The following is an 18,605-nucleotide window of genomic DNA, read 5'->3' on the forward strand; positions in this document are numbered from 1 at the left end:
CCAAAAAAAAAAAAAAGTTTATACCAGTCCGCCTGTGGACCTGGTTCTCCTTGTTGTGGCTGATTGCCAAGGATTGTACTCTAAAAGGCTCTGCCTTACTGCTAGTTTAATTTTATATTCCTTTTTACCAAAAAAAAAGAAAAAAAGAAAAAAAAAGAAAAAGTCAAACCGTTAGGAAGTAATCAAATCAAATGGGTAAAGACCAAAGAGAAGAGTCAAATTTGAACCTTATCATGAACCTGCCCACAATTCCAGCATCTATATGATTAACTCTGTCTTCGTTCCCACTTGGCTGTCACATTTGGAGTTCGTCACTGCTCGCGACTTCACAGAATCACGGTGAGAAAACTCCTATAAATATGGTAGATCGGTGAACCATAAAGCACATTCAGCATCAGCTTAGAAAGACTATAAACTGAAACCTCAGAACTCTCCGAACAACAACAACAACAAAAAAATACATCATCAATGGCAGCTGCGTAAGTGTGTTGGAATTTGAAATCACCAAGAATTTTCCATTTTCTCTACTGTTTTGTTGTTGTTGCTGTTGTTCATATGGGGTTCTCTGAATTTTGCGGTGAAGAGTAAGATTGTTTTTACTTATGTTGTTATGTGGGTTGTGCAGGATCGTGAACGAGCATCTTCCCACACCTTTGGATGCCACTTCTGAACAACCTCCTCTCTTTGATGGAACCACAAGGTTCACTCTTCTCTCCCTTCCTTTTTTTTTTTTGGTTTTTTTTTTTGGTTGTTGTTGTTAACATTTGTACGAAAAATTCTTAGGTATTTCAAATTAAGAAGAATGTTGCTTTTTTTTTCTCACCATATTCAGAGTGTTCACCTATTAAATTAATTGTACGGTTCACTATAAATATAAGAAAAGTGAGTGCTATTAAACGCTCCAAAAGTAATTAAGAATTTTCCAATTTGTTATACACATCTTTGCACAAATCTTTACACAACCTTAGAAAATGTTGTTTTCAAACATTATTTCAGTAATAATTATGAAAAAGTGGAATCCTGATTTCACCGTTTAATAATTGAAATCATGATTTTAGCTAACGTGGCACACACAGTACACACCAAAGCATTTTTTTTTTAAATATTTTATTTGTCGGATATTCACTTTCTTTAGTGAGTTTGTTTTTGTCCGATATCACTTTCTTTAGTTTTATTAAGTCCTTTGTTTAGGATTTTATTTTTATACCTTTACCTTGTATGCCAAAATGAACTTGGACCATTTTTTGAAGGTTGTACGTCTCTTATACGTGCCCGTTTGCACAGCGTGTGTGGATCCTCAGGAACTATAAGGTTATCTTCATCACTCTTTGTTCTCATTTCTTAATTAATTTGTTTATTGACTTAAGTTGTTCAATGCTGATTTTCTAGCTTCTAATTTCAATTAAGAGACAGACCCTTTACCCCTTCTGGGATCATCTGTCTTTTTCCTTTCTAGGGATTTTTTTTTTTTTACTTACTATTTAAGTTGATGAATATTTGAGTTGCAGGGATTACATGACAAGATTAAATTAGTTCCAATTGACCTTCAAAACAGGCCTGCTTGGTACAAAGAGAAAGTCTACCATGAAAACAAGGTGATTTTTTAAACAAAATATGCCTATCTAGTGCATATATAATTGATTGAGCTGTTTCATTTTCTTGATTGACCAACAATATCTTGAAATTAACAGGTACCCGCATTGGAACACAATGGCAAAATCATTGGGGAGAGCCTTGATTTGATTAAATATGTAGACAGCAACTTTGAAGGGCCTTCTCTTCACCCCAATGTAAGATTTGCATAATTCATTGTGCCCTTCATAAAAGCTCTCTACCTCTCTTGGAATTTGACTAAAGTTATGACATGACTGTAGGATCCTGCTAAAAAGGAGTTTGCTGAAGAACTGATAACCTACAGTGATACCTTCAACAAGATAGTGTTCACATCATTCAAAGGAGACACTGTCAAAGAAGCTGGTAAGACTTTAAAACTTGCTGCCTCTTGAGTCTTTACACCATTTGTATAGAAGCCAGGCTCACTAAAACCTTAAACTTGCATCAGGCCCTGCTTTTGACCACCTAGAGAATGCTCTTCATAAATTTAATGATGGGCCTTTCTTCCTTGGCCATGAGCTCAGTTTGGTAAGTTGAATTCTCAACTAGGATTTTGATCTTTCGTTGGTGCTGTGTTGTGTGCCTTTTGTGTATATTATATATATTGACCTTGGTACATTCTCTTGAAACATATTAAAGACTCAAATTTTATTTTACCTATGCTACAATGATTATATATAGTTATATATAAATATGGGAAGTGGAAACCAGTTATATGATTGTTAAACGATGTTTTCTACAATTCCTCCTTTGATTTATGAGTGAAACTCTGTGATCTTCAGGTGGACATAGCTTACATCCCGTTTGTTGAAAAATTCCAAGCCTTCCTTTCAGGAGTGTGGAATTATGACATCACTGCAGGAAGGCCTAAACTTACTAAGTGGATCGAGGTAAATTACAACACATATGATGTTTAGTGGCAATTGCGAGTTCTAGTAGTCTAAGATTTGCAACAATTGTAAATTTATTATCTCCCCGATTTAGCTACTAGCTAATTCATTTTAGTCATTAATCTTTACGGTGGAGCATGCATACAAATGCTATATATTTTTATATTCTCTTGACTTTAAACATGGCTCTGAAGAAGGCATGAGTTCCTAATGTATCAGAGTTTGGTTCTTGAATGGTAATTGTTCTTGTTAACCCTTGTACAGGAGGTGAACAAGATTGATGCTTATAAGCCAACAAAGACGGATCCCAAAGTGATCGTTGAATTATTCAGTGCCCGCTTTTTGGTACTAACCATTTAGTCATGGAATTATGAATTTGATTTCGTTGAAGCTTTTTTACTCTTACTTTCTGCAAGTGTTTTTTTTGCTAACCACTCTTTAATCTAATTTTCTTCCTCAGGCTAAGCACTGAACATACCAGCACAGTTCGATTGGACGTTAATTAGTGAAATAAGTGGCTGTCTTTTATTTTTTTTCTTTTGTTGAAGAAATAATTGGCTTTCTGCCTTATTGTAATGTTTCTTAGTATATAATGTCTTACGTGTGTGCGTACTAGTTGAAGATATAGACAGCGTCTGATCAACATGTACGGATTGCTTAAATAAATATAAGTCATTTGGTTCAAAACAGTCCTTAATAAAATATTGTTATGTTTAGAAAACGTATTCGTTTACATTTACTATTTTATACTTATATATTGATAATTGAGACGATAATGTCTACATTTTAATATATAAAAGTGTATGTGAAAAAAGACATATGAAATAATAAATGTGTGAGAATAAAAACCCTCATATTTAAATATATGCATTTGTGTGTGCTTACACCTTGAAAAAGGCTATGCAAAACCCTAGCACAACTTAATACTAATTTTATCAAATTCTTTAACTAAGGTTCAAGTAGTTAATTAACCAATTTAATGGATAACATGAACAACCACAAACCTGCAATCACCCACAACAAATGCACACTAACAACCAATATAATGACGAAAAGAAAACCTGCAATAGGAAAAACCCCAGTAGACCATGTTCTAAAATTGAATCCACTATGAAAATAGTTGTGATACAATACTACTTACAAAATCTACCGAATGAGTAAGATATTTGTATTCGAGCTCCCTGCTCTTGACATCTAGGTTATGCAAGTCAATTGCCAACATCAAATTCCAATCTCTTAGATATTTCAAGGCTACTTGAAGATTTGTTGTTTGGCTACTTGAAGATTTGATGTTTGCCTCGATGGTTTCTATCAACAATCAAATGCACGAATTATCAAGGTGTTTGGATGGAATCGCCTCTCAATAGCAAGTCAATTTGGAGAGGATGAAGGTATATATGGAGATTACAATAATTTTTCTCTATGGAATCTCCTCTCAATTGCAAGTCAATTAATTTAGAGATTATTTTTCACTTTTATACAAGTCACAAATAAGGGTTGGTTCGCTAAAAAAATAATTGGGAAAATAAAAATTGAAATTCCTAGGCAAACTAACTCAACCAAGTTTCGGGTGAATTTTAGATGAATTGTTTTGTGTAACTAATTTTCAAATCTGACTGTCTTGCTTAAAATTGCTCCTGACACATTGTATCTCACTTAATTAAGATTCCTTTTGTAGCACTTGAAGTCTTTCTTTTGAACTTGAACCTTGAACTCGAACCTCAACAATTTGATGAAATTACAATTGAAATGAAATTAAAATACATGGAAATTTGTAATTTCTATAGAAACTTTTTGATACCGAATTTTTCCAACACTACAAATATTCTCACATACTCAATGAATGTAACTTCAAGTATATTACACCACCTAATAATTTTTATTGAGTTAATATTTGAAAATCCCACCGTTGATACTTAATAATACATTGCTAGTAAGTTGATCAAGAAGGTAATGTCAAATCGTGTGCAATTCACAAGATACATCAAACGACTGATTTTATTAAAATATGGTAATTTAGAATTAGAACTAGGAGTTTTTTTATTATCATCTTCTTGAGGACAAAAATGGTCACTTACATCAACTAACTAAACTACTATTGGAGTGTTCAAAGGATGAGTTTTCTTTATATAAGGTGCTTTAATACCATTTGTGTGTATGTGTGTGTTGACTCATGAATAAGAATTCCATTTGTAAGATATGTCTCACAACTTGCATCGTAGTATGCTCTCCAAAGAGCAATTCTTCTCATAATCTCAAAAAATGTGTTGAGATAAAATCTCATTCTAACAAGTAAAAGTACAATAATTAATAAAAAGAAATTTAAAAATTTATACATAAATAATAAGTTAATAACTTCAATAAAAAAAATAAAATAAATAAGAGAACCGTATTTGGTAAGAGATTCCTAAAGCTAAAAGAGCTGTGAAGTGTGAACCATATTTTTTCCCACATGTAAGTTCGTTTGCCTCAATTTTTTCTTTTCCATCTAAAAAGAAATACAATGTTTTATTTATTTATTTGAAATACAATATTATAAAGCTAAATGGTATACTAATTTATTCAAGGCTATAAAACTTGATAGGCCAAAAATGAATTGACCCCTTTGGCAAATTAATTAATTAATTATTCAAGTTAATTAATTTAGTGGCCGTTTGGTTGGGCGTTTTGAGCCCACTTTTACCAAATATGTGCATTTGCAAAATGCTGAGAAGTTATTTGCGTTTGGCTCAGCTCAAAACGCAACTTTTTTCAAAAAGTTGCGTTTTGAGCCAAGGCAAAAAATGGTCCGGGAACACGCAACAAATATGCAGCAGCAGAGGTCCATAAACAAAAGGAAACGCGCATTTTTATCCGTTAGCTCTTGCTGTTTACCAAATTACCCTTGCAGATGTATACCACAGTTCTCACGCTTTCCCTTTTATTTCTCTCTTCTTCTCTGCTCTGCCATCAAGCACTGAGCTCTCTCACTCTCACGCTCATCTCTTCTCTGCCCTCTCCGTGGTAAGTCATCCGTGAACCTGGTCTACCACCACAATCAACAAAACCCATTTCAAACCCAACTCAAAATCAAACCCAAAATCCACAGAAAATCAACTCAAAATTAAACCATTAATTAAAAACCCATAACCCAAACCCAAAATCAAAATCAAATAAAAATACTAACCCAATGTTTCAATCATCTTCATCTTCATCATCATCATCAACTTCTCTGGAGGAAGTGAAAGAGCGGCTTTCGAATTGTCAAAAAAAAAAAAAAAAAAATAATCAACAAAACCCATTTCAAACCCAACTCAAAATCAAACCCAAAATCCACAGAAAATCAACTCAAAATTAAACCATTAATTAAAAACCCATAACCCAAACCCAAAATCAAAATCAAATAAAAATACTAACCCAATGTTTCAATCATCTTCATCTTCATCATCATCATCAACTTCTCTGGAGGAAGTGAAAGAGCGGCTTTCGAATTGTCAAAAAAAAAAAAAAAAAAAAGAGCTCAGCGGTGGAACAACGTTCTGGAGGAAAAGAGAAAGGGAAAAAGGAGAAAAGAAAAAGAGATGAAGAAAAAAGTGAAAGTGGAATGTTCTGGAGGCTAGGGAGTGGTAGGGAGAAAGGGAAAAGAAGGAAAAAGAAAAAGAAAAAGAGAAAAGAGAAGGGTACGTGGGCGGAGGAGAAAAAAAGAGGGAAAAAAAAAGGAAAAAAAGAAGAAGAAAGAGGAAATGTTATCACAGTATATGTATAATATTTTCACAATAAATTTTAAAAGGTAGGTTATTATTAGCTAATATGAGTGAGAAAAAAATAATTTTTTTAGAAAGAGAAAAAAATAATTTTAATAGTACGTTAAAATTAAAATCTGTATTAATTTTTATCACAATATTTTTACAATAAATCTTAAATGGCAGGTTATTATTAGCTAATATTGGTGAGAAAAAAATAATTTTTTTAGAAAGAGAAAAAAATAATTTTAATAGTACGTTAAAATTAAAATCAGTATCAATTATCACAATAATTTTACAATATTTTCACAATAAATCTTAAGTGGTAGGTTATTATTAGCTAATATTGATAAGAAAAAATTAATTTTTTTAGAAAGAGAAAAATTGATTTAAGTATATGAAGTAGTTGATTTAAGTATGAAATAAACTCACATAAAAAAATAAAAATAAAAAAGTATGAAATAAACTCCCTTATATATACATTGTCCTTTTTGGTAATTTATCCCTTAAACTGTCACTTTTATAAGTGCTAGCCAAATACTCAGCTTTTTCAAAAATCACTTTTTAACAGCTTTTACCAAACACTCAGCTTTTTGAAAATGCACTTTTTCATTATGCACTTTTTGAAAACTCCACTTTTTCATTATACACTTTTACAAAAAGCTGAACCAAACTCACCCTTAGTCAATTTAACATGCAATAGCATGGTAGTACAAATAAATCACCAAAATATTAAATGCAGCGAAAAATAAATTTGACACAGGTGATTTGTTTACGAATGGAGAAAACCACTATTATCAAAAAAAGCGGTTACAAGTAAAAGAAATTCTAGTACCTAATACCAACCTACAGTTCAACCCTTACTTCAATACCCAATTGGACTTGTATTTTAGCGGCAATATCTCTGTTCAATGCATGACTCCCAATACATGACTAACCAATGATGCAAGGATCCCAATATGTGACTAACACACCAACTTAAGGAAGATTGTTGGTTGCAAAGTTCTTCAATTCATCAAATATGAAGATCATGGTCACAAAACCCTTGGCGTAAATACGTAGTAACTTCTACAGAGAATATGATGAATTAGAGCAATTTCTGTCTCCGGCCACAATATGCATGAATTATTCTTTTGCAACACTTTGCATCACCTTGTGATGGCTCTTAAAAAAAACCCTTATATATGTCTAAGATTGTGAGAAAAGAAACCCTACACAAATACTCAAGGATATGTGTGTAATCAGATCTGAAAAACCTGATTTCGTAATTCTTGACAGATACAACTTATGTCGAGCTTCAGCAGTAATTCGCGATAGAAAGGATTTTGTCTAGACTTCTGTCGAACTTTAATGAGCAGCATAGTCTTCACTTATTTCTTGGACAGATTTGCATGGCTTCAATACTAAACGTAAACACTTGTTTCTTGAAATACTAAACTCATCCTAAATCTACCCAATTACAAGTAAAATAAGTTTTGTCAAAGGATTAGCCAATTACATAAATATGTCTATAACAATCTCCCCCTTTGACAATCCGTGACAAAACTACAACAAACAAATGAATCATGAGAGAAGTCTTAAATCATTGAACTTATAATTACTTGTTGAATCACAAAACAAATCTAACCCTAACACAAACTCTTGAAAAACTTTGCAAGAAGAGAGTTCATGGCATGGTAGACTTTCACAACTTGTCATTCTGAAACACTTAAACAAAATTTATCAAGGCATCATGTGTGAAACTGAAGTAAATGATTGCATACATAAAGAAACATGTGTATAAAGATAGAAAAGAAACAACACATGGAGAGATAGGTGAAGAAACATACATCATCATCATATATATGAGAAAATATAAGTACAATGTATGTTAATAAATAAATGGTCACAAGACTAGTGTACAAGAGGCTAATGTATAAAGAAAGAAATGAAAAGTACATGTAAACCTCACTACATCCCTTAAGATCTATAAACACTCCCCCTAACAAAAATGTCCTATACTAACTCTCCCTTTAAGTGCAAGATTACTCTCAAACCCAAAACTACTTCCCCTTTTTGTCACGAATGACAAATGGTAAGTCACTGAGAGGTCGTCATCACGTCATCACTGGAAGAGCTAGCATCATCATCCTTATCATCACCAGCATCATCAGTCTCATCAGCCAAAGCCTTTGGAGAAAGAGATGGAGAGGGAGCGAAATCGCCAAGGCAAGCTTGTCAGTGGGCAATACGACCTACATGGGTGTTCACCTGACACATCTCATCAGTGAGAGAGTCAAGGTGAGCATCCATGAGCTGAAGCTACGCCATGCTGAAGAAGAAGGAGCATAGGTGGAAGGAGCCGAAGAAGAAGGAGCTGCAGGATCTACATGATAGATCCTTTTCGTCCACGGCCTCTTCAGTCAAAGTTGGGCCTCGCTCCACTGAATAGAACCGGCGTTGATGGCACCCGTAGTGGTGAAATAAGGAGAATTAGGAATGGGGATGGAGAAGTGGCAAAGGATCCGCGTGATGGTTGAAGGAAATATGAGCTTATCACAGGTCGCTATATCTTGATACACATCGATGACAGATGTGATGAAGTGAGAGGGAAAGTCTATAAAGAGGTCCTCAAGAAGAGACAAAAGAAAGTGAGCACGAGGCTCTGTGATAGAGTTATAGTGATACAAATGAGTAAGAGTAAATGTCATCACCATATTAAGGGACCTCAAACCTTTTGCAAAGCCCGAGCATAGGGTGTTTTGCTTTCCACCCTATATGGAAGTCTCACAAAAGTGAGACAGAAGCTCATCTTTGGACACAATCCTAAGACGCTCACAGTTGGGGTAGTCAAGATGCATTACCCGTGGAACATGTAGTACCTCGGATATAAGATCTGGGATAACTACGATATGTGTACCTCGAAATGTAATGGCAAATCGAGGTACAGAGGTATCGATATCATGTATATTGGAGTAGAACTCCTGTATAAACATGATGGGACACCTCAAGTAGAGATTCCCAGCCCCGAGTCCAAATGACAGTGGGAGAGGAGTGTCGAAAAAGTCCGACAGAATAATATGGCGCTTCGGATGAACGCCACATTTCTGAAAGTTTTCTAGGAAGTCCTTTTGGACATTCCCATCACAGAACCGAACGTGAAGAGGGGGGATTGGATTAGAAGAAGAAGAAGAACACCCAGAACCAAGAGGGTTCTGAGTTAGAGTGGATTTACGCGCTTTGGGTGCCATGCACAGTCTATTGTTTTTTTACATTTTTTTTTTAAAAAAGATTACAAGGGCTGGGTTAATGATTGATGATTTTGGAGGGGGCCCAAGATACAAAGTAAGGGGGGCCCAAGTCTAAATTTTTTATTTTTTTTACTGAAAATTAAACTACTAATTTTTTTTTTTGGGCCCAAGTCCCCCCACCTGGGTTCGTTCCTGGTTGAAAGTATATTTGAACCAACAAAATATTTGGTCTAAACAAAAAAATCTTTTAAATAGTAGTATAGATAAATTCAAATTAAAAAAAGAGCCCCATTGCACGTGTGGAGTGTGTGATGATGAGATTAGTACAAAATATAGTTTTAGTCTTATAAACAGCATACATAAAAAAAGTCTTAAAAAGTAATCAAATCAAATGGGTAAAGACCAAAGAGAAGAGTCAAATTTGAACCTTATCATGAACCTGCCCACAATTCCAGCATCTATATGATTAACTCTGTCTTCGTTCCCACGTGGCAGTCACATTTGGAGTTCGTCACTGCTCGCGACTTCATAGAATCACGGTGAGAAAACTCCTATAAATTAAATATGGTAGATCGGTGAACCATAAAGCACATTCAGCATCAGATTAGAAAGACTATAAACTGAAACCTCAGAACTCTCCGAACAACAACAACAACAATAAAATACATCATCAATGGCTGCTGCGTAAGTGTGTTGGAATTTGAAATGACCAAGAATTTTCCATTTTCCCTACTGTTTTGTTGTTGTTGTTGTTGTTCATTTGGGATTCTCTGAATTTTGTGGTAAAGAGTAAGATTGTTTTTACTTATGTTGTTATGCATGTGGGTTGTGCAGGATTGTGAACGAGCATCTTCCCACACCTTTGGATGCCACTTCTGAACAACCTCCTCTCTTTGATGAAACCACAAGGTTCACTCCTCTCCCTTAACCTTCTCTCCTTTTTTTGTTATTGTCAACATTTGTACGAGAAATTTTTAAGTATTTTTAAAGTACGAAAGATGATACTCTTTTTCTTATATTGATAGTAAATTTATTCATTAAATTTATGGTATGGTCCACTATAAATATAAAAGAAAGAAGTACTATTTATTCATCTTTTGAAAGTATTTAAAAATTTTCCTAGACATCTTTGCACAAATCTCTACACAACTTTAGAAAATCTTGTTTTCAAACATTATTTCAGTCATAATTATGAAAAAGTGGAATCCTGATTTCACCGTTTAACAATTGAAATCATGATTTTAGCTGACGTGGCATATACAGTACACACCAATGCATTTTTTTTAAAATATTTTATTTGTCGGATATTCACTTTCTTTGGTGAGTTCGTTTTTGTCCGATATCACTTTCTTTAGATTTATTATGTCCTTTGTTTAGGATTTTATTTTTATACCTTTACCCTGTATGCCAAAATGAACTTGGACCATTTTTTGAAGGCAGTACGTCTCTTATACATGCCCGTTTGCACAGCGTGTGTGGATCCTCAGGAACTATAAGGTTATCTTCATCACTCTTTGTTCTCATTTCTTAATTAATTTGTTTATAGACTTCAACTTAAGTTGTTCAATACTGATTTTCTAGCTTCTAATTTCAATTAAAAGACAGACCCTTTAGCCCTTCTGGGATCATCTGTCCTTTTCCTTTCTCGAGATTTTTTTTTTACTTACTATTTAAGTTGATGAATATTTGAGCTGCAGGGATTACATGACAAGATTAAATTAGTTCCAATTGACCTTCAAAACAGGCCTGCTTGCTACAAAGAGAAAGTCTACCACGAAAACAAGGTGATATTTTTAAACAAAATATGCCTATCTAGTGCATATATAATTGATTGAGCTGTTTCATTTTCTTGATTGACCAACAATATCTTGAAATTAACAAGTACCCGCATTGGAACACAATGGCAAAATCACTGGGGAGAGCCTTGATTTGATTAAATATGTAGACAGCAACTTTGAAGGGCCTTCTCTTCACCCCAATGTAAGATTTGCAAAATTCATTCTGCCCTTCATAAAAGCTCTCTACCTCTCTTGGAATTTGACTAAAGTTATGACATGACTGTAGGATCCTGCTAAAAAAGAGTTTGCTGAAGAACTGATAACCTACAGTGATACCTTCAACAAGATAGTGTTCACATCATTCAAAGGAGACACTGTCAAAGAAGCTGGTAAGACTTAAAACTTGCTGCCTCTTGAGTCTTTACACCATTTTGTATAGAAGCCAGGCTCACTAAAACCTTAAACTTGCATCAGGCCCTGCTTTTGACCACCTAGAGAATGCTCTTCATAAATTTAATGATGGGCCTTTCTTCCTTGGCCATGAGCTCAGTTTGGTAAGTTGAATTCTCAACTGTGATTTTGATCTCTCGTTGGTGCTGCGTTCTGTGCCTTTTGTGTATATATTGACCTTGGTACATTCTCTTTAAACATATTAAAAATTCAAATTTTATTTTACCTATGCCCTAGACAATGATTATATATAGTTATATATAAATATGGGAAGTGGAAACCAGTTATATGATTATTAAACGATATTTTCTACAATTCCTCCTTTGATTTATGAGTGAAACTATGTGATCTTCAGGTGGACATAGCTTACATCCCGTTTGTTGAAAAATTCCAAGCCTTCCTTTCAGGAGTGTGGAATTATGACATCACTGCAGGAAGGCCTAAACTTACTAAGTGGATCGAGGTAAATTACAATACATATGATGTTTAGTGGCAATTGCGAGTTCTAGTAGTCTAAGATTTGCAACTTATAAATTTATTATCTCCCCGATTTAGCTACTAGCTAATTCATTTTAGTCATTAATCTTTACGGTAGAGCATACATGCAAATGCTATATATTTTTATATTTTTACTCTTACTTTCTGCAAGTGTGTTTTTTGCTAACCACTCTTTAATCTAATTTTCTTCCTCAGGCTAAGCACTGAACATACCAGCACAGTTCCATTGGACGTTAATTAGTGAAAGAAGTGGCTGTCTTTTATTTTTTATTTTTCTTTTGTTGTAGAAATAAGTGCCTTTCTGCCTTATTGTAATGTTTCTTAGTATATCATATCTTACGTGTATATGTAGTATGTACTAGTTGAAGATATAGACAGCGTCTGATCAGCATGTATGGATTGCTTAAATAAATATAAGTCATTCGGTTCAGAACAGTCCTTAAAAAAAATATTGTTTATGTTTAGGAAACATATTCATTTAATTACATCTACTATATCCATAATTGATTCCCTTATGTCTACATTTTAACACATAAAGTGTATGTGAAAAAGAAGAAGAAGTGAAATAGTAAATTAATGTGTGAGAATCAAAACCCTCTTGTTTAAATATATGCATTTGTGTGTGTGCTTACACCTTGAAGAAGGCTTATGCAGATCCCTAGCACAACTTATTACTAATTTTATCAAATTCTTTAACTATGGTTTGAGTAGTTGATTAACTGATTTCATGGATAATATGAACACAACCATAAACCCACAATCACCCACAAAAAATGCACACTAACAAGCAATATATTGACGAAAAGAAAAAGCTCTTATAGACTATGTTCTAAAATCCAATCCACTATGAAAATAGTTGTGACAAAATACTACTTACAAGATCTCCTGAATGAGTAAGATATTTGTATTCGAGCTCTCCGCTCTTGACATCTAGGTTATGCAAGTCAATTGCCAACATCAAATCCCAATCTCTTAGATTTTTCAAGGCTACTTGAAGATTTGATGATTTGCCTCTATGGTTTCTAGCAACAATCAAATGCACTCATGAATTATCAAGGTGTTTGGATGGAATCTCCTCTCAATTGCAAGCCAATTTAGAGATTATTTTTCACTCTTATACAAGTCACAAATAAGCAGGGTTGGTTGGCTAAAAAAATAATTGGGAAAATCAAAATTGAAATTCCTAGGCAAACTCGCTGAACCAAGTTTCTGGTGAATTTTAGGTGAATTGTTTTGTGTAACTAATTTTCAAATTTGATTGTCTTGCTCGAAATTTCTCCTAACACACTGTATCTGTTAAGACATATGTGGTTCACTTGTTAGGAACATATGTCAATATTTTATGTAGTTAGCTAATCCTTTGACAAAATATACTTTACTTGTATTTGGGTAGATCTAGGATGTGTTTAATACTTCAAGAAACCTTGTTTCAAGTTCAAGTGTTAAAGCCATGCAAGTTTGTCCAAGAATGAAGTAAGAAAGTGCTGAATTTTAAAGCTCGATAGTTTCTCGACACCTCTTCGACACCTGGCTATCTGTCGAGATCTTCAGCTGATTCTTATCGCAATCTCGATAACTTCTCGATAGCTGGTCGATTGATTGAGAAAGCTTCTGTCCCTTCGACACCTTCTCGATAGCTGTATTTGTTGAGATTCATTAAACTTCGACATCTTCTCGACACCTCCTTGACAGCTGCTATCTGTCGAGGTTATGAAAATTCAGATTTCTATTTTTGGGTCAGGCTTATGTATTTGAGTAGGGTTTCTTTTCTCATAACCCTAGACCTATATAAGGCTTATTTTAAAGGCTGTCATATAAGAGAATACAAGAAGAACATATGCAAAAAGTGACCGATGCCTTATTCTCTCTGAAAGAAGCTACTGCGTCTTTGCACCTTAGGGTTTTGTAACCAAGTGCTTCTTGATCTTCATTATTAATGAAGTGAATAACTTTGCAACCAACATCTTCTTCTAGTTGGTGATTAAGTGAGTCACGTATTAGGATTCGTGCAAAGGAGTTAGTCACGTATTGGGATCCGTGCAACATCAAAGGGTGGCGTTCATATATTAAAGAGTTCAGAGGTTCTGAAGCGGTAGAAGGTTTCTGCTGTAAGTTCATCTACGGTATTGTAAAGTCTAGGGACAAAGGTTTCCCTCCAGGTTTTTTACTGTGAAACTGGTTGGTTTCATTGGTTTTCCTTGGTCATCATATCTTGTCTTATTTATTATTTCTGCTGTATGATTTTGATATAATATTGATGTTTGTTTGTTTTAACAAGTTTTATTAATAATAAATCTAATTAATAACTTGGATTTAAAACTTGTTAATTCTATCAACCGGGGTCTAAATTTCCCAATAAGTGGTATCAGAACGGGTTCACTTTGATTGGATTAATTTCCTGAGTGTGATCCATTGACCCCTGTTGTCATGGATAAAGGACAATCTTTATTTATACCTCGTTTATTTGATGGCACTAATTATGCGTACTGGAAAGTTCGTATGAAAATTTTTTTGTAGGCTCCAGGTGAACAAGTTTGGCAAGTTGTTGAAGTTGGTTGGATTAAGCCAAAGGAAGCGCTAGTGGATTGGAATGATGCAACAATCGTAGCGGCAAATTTCAACAGTAGGGTTTTGAATGCTTTGTTTTGTGGGGTGACCAATGAGGAATTTACAAAAATATCATCCACAGAAGTTGCTAAGGAAGCATGGACCATTCTTGAGACCACCTATGAAGGTACCAAGGCAGTAAAGACTGTGAAGTTTCAACAACTCACTAGTAGTTTTGAAAAAATAAGGATGGAGGAGGATGAGACCTTTGATGAGTTCTATGCTAAACTCATGGATATTGTGAATTCTGCTTTCAATCTTGGAGAATGTATTGTAGAATCCAAAATTGTTAAGAAAATCCTTATGTCCTTACCTGAAAGATTCCATGCCAAGATCACTGCCATTGAAGAAGTAAAGGACATTGATCAAATTCCTTTGACTGAGCTTGTAGGAAACCTTCAAACCTATGAGATGGGATTAGGCTCAATGGGAGAAGATGGAAAGAGTAAAAACTTGACTCTTAAGGGTATAGAGGAAGAGACTGAGGACTCTGAAGATGAAGATGAAAGTGAAGATAAGGATGAGGATCTGACTTTCATAACTGATGAAATTATCAAACTTCTTCAGTTTAGGAAAAAGAATAAGGGCAAACCTCCTAGGAAACCTAAATTCTCTAGGAAGGGCAAGAATGAGAAACCTCTTATCCAATGCCATGAGTGCAAAGGTTTTAGTCATATGAGGATAGAGTGTCCAAACTACCTTATGAAGGAAAAGACCAAGAAGTCAGAAGATAAATGGTTGGTTGCTACTTGGAGTGACACTGAGGATGACTCTTCTGATGAGTTTGTGGATGAATGTCGTCACGTTATGGCCTTTGCTACCACCACCGATAAGGTGATTGTGGAGAGTGCTAGTGACAGTGAGGATTCTTCTAATGATGAAGTACCTAAGAAGATGACCCTTCAAGAAGCCTATGATTAGCTATGCACTAAATTCATAAGATCTGAAAAGACTTCTCATCTTTGTAGAAAAGAGCTGAATGAGGTAAAAACTAAAAAAGCTGATCTGTTAGTCAAACTGGATAAGACTACAAGTTTAGTTAAGACTCTTGTTGTGGAGAACGCCTCATTAGAAGAGAAGATCAAGAATCTTGAGGTTAAGCTTAGTCAAGCTAGAACTCAAATAGAAAGGATGTCTAGTGCATAGCTTGATGAGGTATTGAGTGCTCAAAAGCCTAGTTCTGATAAGACTGGTTTAGGATATGTTGTTTCCTCCAGCCCTTCCTCTTCTACGGCTTTTAGATCAAGGACTGTATTTGTGCCCCAATCTGAGAAAGGTAATAAAGGTATGAAATCTAAATCCTTTGTTAGACCTTATGTTTGTCACCATTGTGGTGCTTCTAGACACATTTGTCCTAATTGTTTTAAGTTGTATCTTCATAAGCAATTGTCCAAACGGTCACAGGTTTCCTCTTAAGGACCTACACCTTTGTTTGGAGAGTTATTAAAAGTTTTGAGCTTTTTAACTCAATTTCAGGAGAATCTTAATTCTTCTATATCATTTAGTAGACATACTAGGACACGTGCCTTTTCATCTTCACGGCCAAAGACTCGTGCTGTGTGGGTAAGAAAGGAGCCTAAGACTTAATTGTCTTTTCTGTTTGTCCTCTGCTTTAATTTTGTCTATCTAAAGTAGGACTCTTTTTCATTGATTTCTTATCTGTTTTTGGAATCATGCTTTTATGTATCTGCATCTTTCTTTCATGCCTTCATGCATATGCATCTTTCTTTCTGCTTTCTTATTGTTTGTCTGTTTTTGTTTGGTTGTTTAATTTTTATTTTGTTTTGTTTTCAAAATAAAAATAAAAAGAAAAAATCAGAAAAATACAAAAATAGTGTGTCTTTGTGTACATTGGTACTTGTGTACCTTGGATGGCCATTGAAACAAAGTTTTCTAAACTTTATATCTTTTGTAACTTAGATGAGCATCTCTATGCAAAACTAATCAAGTAAGTTTTGTGGTTCTTGTTTGTGATGAGTAAGATTAAGTTATCTTTTAAACTTAACACTCGTATCACTCTTTTTGACGGGTATGACTAGAAAATCCTAAGAGAAAGGCATAAATAACCATCTCACCACTGTTGCCCGCCAATCATAATCTGACACCTGTATGCTTCGGCATAATAAAAGTGCAGTGTCAAAGACATTCGTATGCTTCAGCATAGTAAAAGTGCGATGTCAAATGCTTAACATCTTGGGTATTTCTTTTATCTCTTTTTATGCCTATGCATGATATGCTTAAATAAAATAAAATATGCAAAGAAAAATAAAAAGTAAAAAGATCAAAAATGCTTTAAATATGGTTGCAAGCATGTATTCTAGGAGATATGAGAGTTATATGATGTACCTCGAAGGTGATAGTCCCTATCAAACAGTTATGATTGTATGTGAGTTAAAGTTATTTTCTCATATCTCAGATCGTTATAACAGGTATACACTTATGCAATCTCGCGATGTTTTTCACACACAATACGCAATATTCTTTGCTACTCTTGATACATGTGCAGGTACAATGTGATTTGGCAATCACAAAGGTTTTACATGTGTTAATGTATACTCACTAAACTATCTTGACTTGTTTTTGAAATATAAAATTGGTTAGACTTGTTTAGTGTGTGTGTGTGTTTTGGGATCTATGTGCTTAACATTTTTTCGTGTTGAGAGATTTGTTTTTCATATGTTTTGCATCCTTCTATTATCTTTTCATCTATTGCACCTTGTTTTATTATATTCATGCATTTATATGGGTTTCTTTGTGCCCCCTTGATCATCTTTGATCATCTTTATGTTTCTCGGGTGAAGCTTTCTAGCTTCTTGTACCAGTTGTCAATCATGACAAAAAGAGGGAGAAATTGTGGAGACTTTGTGGTTTCTTTTTAAGATTCTACGTGTTAGGGGAAGAAATACATTCCTTTGTAAGGGGGAGATGTGTTTCATCTTGTTAGGGGGAGTGCTTACTTCCTTCTTCTTGTACCTTGGGTCTTGTGACCATGTTTGCATACATTGTGCTTATCTTTGATATTTATATGTGATGATGTATGTTTCTTGCACCTACATTTACATGTGTTGGTTCTTTTCTTTCTTCATACACATGTTTCTTATAGTTGTATACAATCTATTATTTCTGTTTTACACAAAGATGCCTTGATGAGTTTTGTTTAAGTGTTTCAAAAATACAAGTTGTCAAATTCTTTCATGCTATGAATTCTCTTCTTGCAAAGTTTTTCAAGAGTTTGTACTAGGATAGATTTTATTATATTCAACAAGTGACTATGAGTTGAGTGATTTATGATTCTCTCATATGTTCATTTGTTTGTTGTGGTTTTGTCACGAATTGCCAAAGGGGGAGATTGTTAGGACATATATGGTTCACTTGTTAGGAATATATGTCAATATTTTATATAGTTGGCTAATCCATTGACAAAATGCACTTTACTTGTATTTAGGTAGATCTAGGATGTGTTTAATACTTCAAGAAATCTTGTTTCAAGTTCAAGTGTTAAAGCCATGCAAGTCTGTCCAAGAATTAAGTGAGAAATTGCTGAATTTTAAAACTCGATAGTTTCTCGACACCTCCTCGACACCTAGCTATCTGTCGAGATCTTCAGCTGATTCTTATCGCAATCTCGATAGCTGGTCGATCGATCGAGAAAGCTTCTGTCCCCTCGACACTTTCTCGATAGTTGTATCTGTTGAGATTCATTAAACCTCGACACCTTCTCAACACCTCCTCGATAGCTGCTATCTGTCCAGGTTATGGAAATTCAGATTTCTATTTTTGGGCTAGGTTTATGTATTTGAGTAGGGTTTCTTTTCT

The 18,605-nt window shown here is 34.4% G+C and overlaps 2 protein-coding genes across 3 annotated transcripts; both read left to right on the forward strand.

The window, feature by feature from the left end:
* Positions 1–232: 232 nt before the first annotated feature.
* LOC112005285 (glutathione S-transferase L3) lies at positions 233–12,664 on the forward strand. Of its 2 annotated transcripts, none has more exons than XM_065780801.1 (10): positions 233–479; positions 626–700; positions 1,251–1,311; positions 1,509–1,595; positions 1,692–1,790; positions 1,875–1,977; positions 2,063–2,142; positions 2,397–2,504; positions 2,769–2,849; positions 12,378–12,664. In XM_065780801.1, the coding sequence occupies exons 1-10, from the start codon at positions 469–471 to the stop codon at positions 12,387–12,389; spliced, it is 717 nt and encodes a 238-aa protein (XP_065636873.1). In that variant the 5' UTR covers positions 233–468; the 3' UTR covers positions 12,390–12,664. The 2 variants fall into 2 exon arrangements, with proteins under 2 accessions (XP_065636873.1, XP_023893297.1); XM_024037529.2 differs by lacking the exon at positions 12,378–12,664 and adding an exon at positions 2,965–3,225 and having other exon boundaries at positions 234–479.
* Positions 9,890–12,189, forward strand: LOC112005286 (glutathione S-transferase L1). The gene is made up of 8 exons (XM_024037531.2): positions 9,890–10,140; positions 10,291–10,365; positions 10,893–10,953; positions 11,154–11,271; positions 11,339–11,436; positions 11,521–11,623; positions 11,709–11,788; positions 12,040–12,189. The coding sequence occupies exons 1-8, from the start codon at positions 10,130–10,132 to the stop codon at positions 12,172–12,174; spliced, it is 681 nt and encodes a 226-aa protein (XP_023893299.2). The 5' UTR covers positions 9,890–10,129; the 3' UTR covers positions 12,175–12,189.
* Positions 12,665–18,605: the final 5,941 nt, after the last annotated feature.

Source organism: Quercus suber, unplaced genomic scaffold (assembly GCF_002906115.3).
Source record: "Quercus suber isolate HL8 unplaced genomic scaffold, Cork oak 2.0 scaffold_14, whole genome shotgun sequence".
In the NCBI taxonomy this organism is placed as follows: Eukaryota; Viridiplantae; Streptophyta; class Magnoliopsida; order Fagales; family Fagaceae; genus Quercus; species Quercus suber.

What these genes read in the sequence shown, in the direction of transcription:
- LOC112005285 (XM_065780801.1), top strand. An exon ending in AGACACTGTCAAAGAAGCTG is followed by an intron (nt 1,978 to 2,062) that starts GTAAGACTTTAA and finishes AACTTGCATCAG; the next exon opens with GCCCTGCTTTTGACCACCTA. An exon ending in TTGGCCATGAGCTCAGTTTG is followed by an intron (nt 2,143 to 2,396) that starts GTAAGTTGAATT and finishes TGTGATCTTCAG; the next exon opens with GTGGACATAGCTTACATCCC.
- LOC112005286 (XM_024037531.2), top strand. An exon ending in CTCTTTGATGAAACCACAAG is followed by an intron (nt 10,366 to 10,892) that starts GTTCACTCCTCT and finishes CATTTTTTGAAG; the next exon opens with GCAGTACGTCTCTTATACAT. An exon ending in AAACAAAATATGCCTATCTA is followed by an intron (nt 11,272 to 11,338) that starts GTGCATATATAA and finishes GAAATTAACAAG; the next exon opens with TACCCGCATTGGAACACAAT.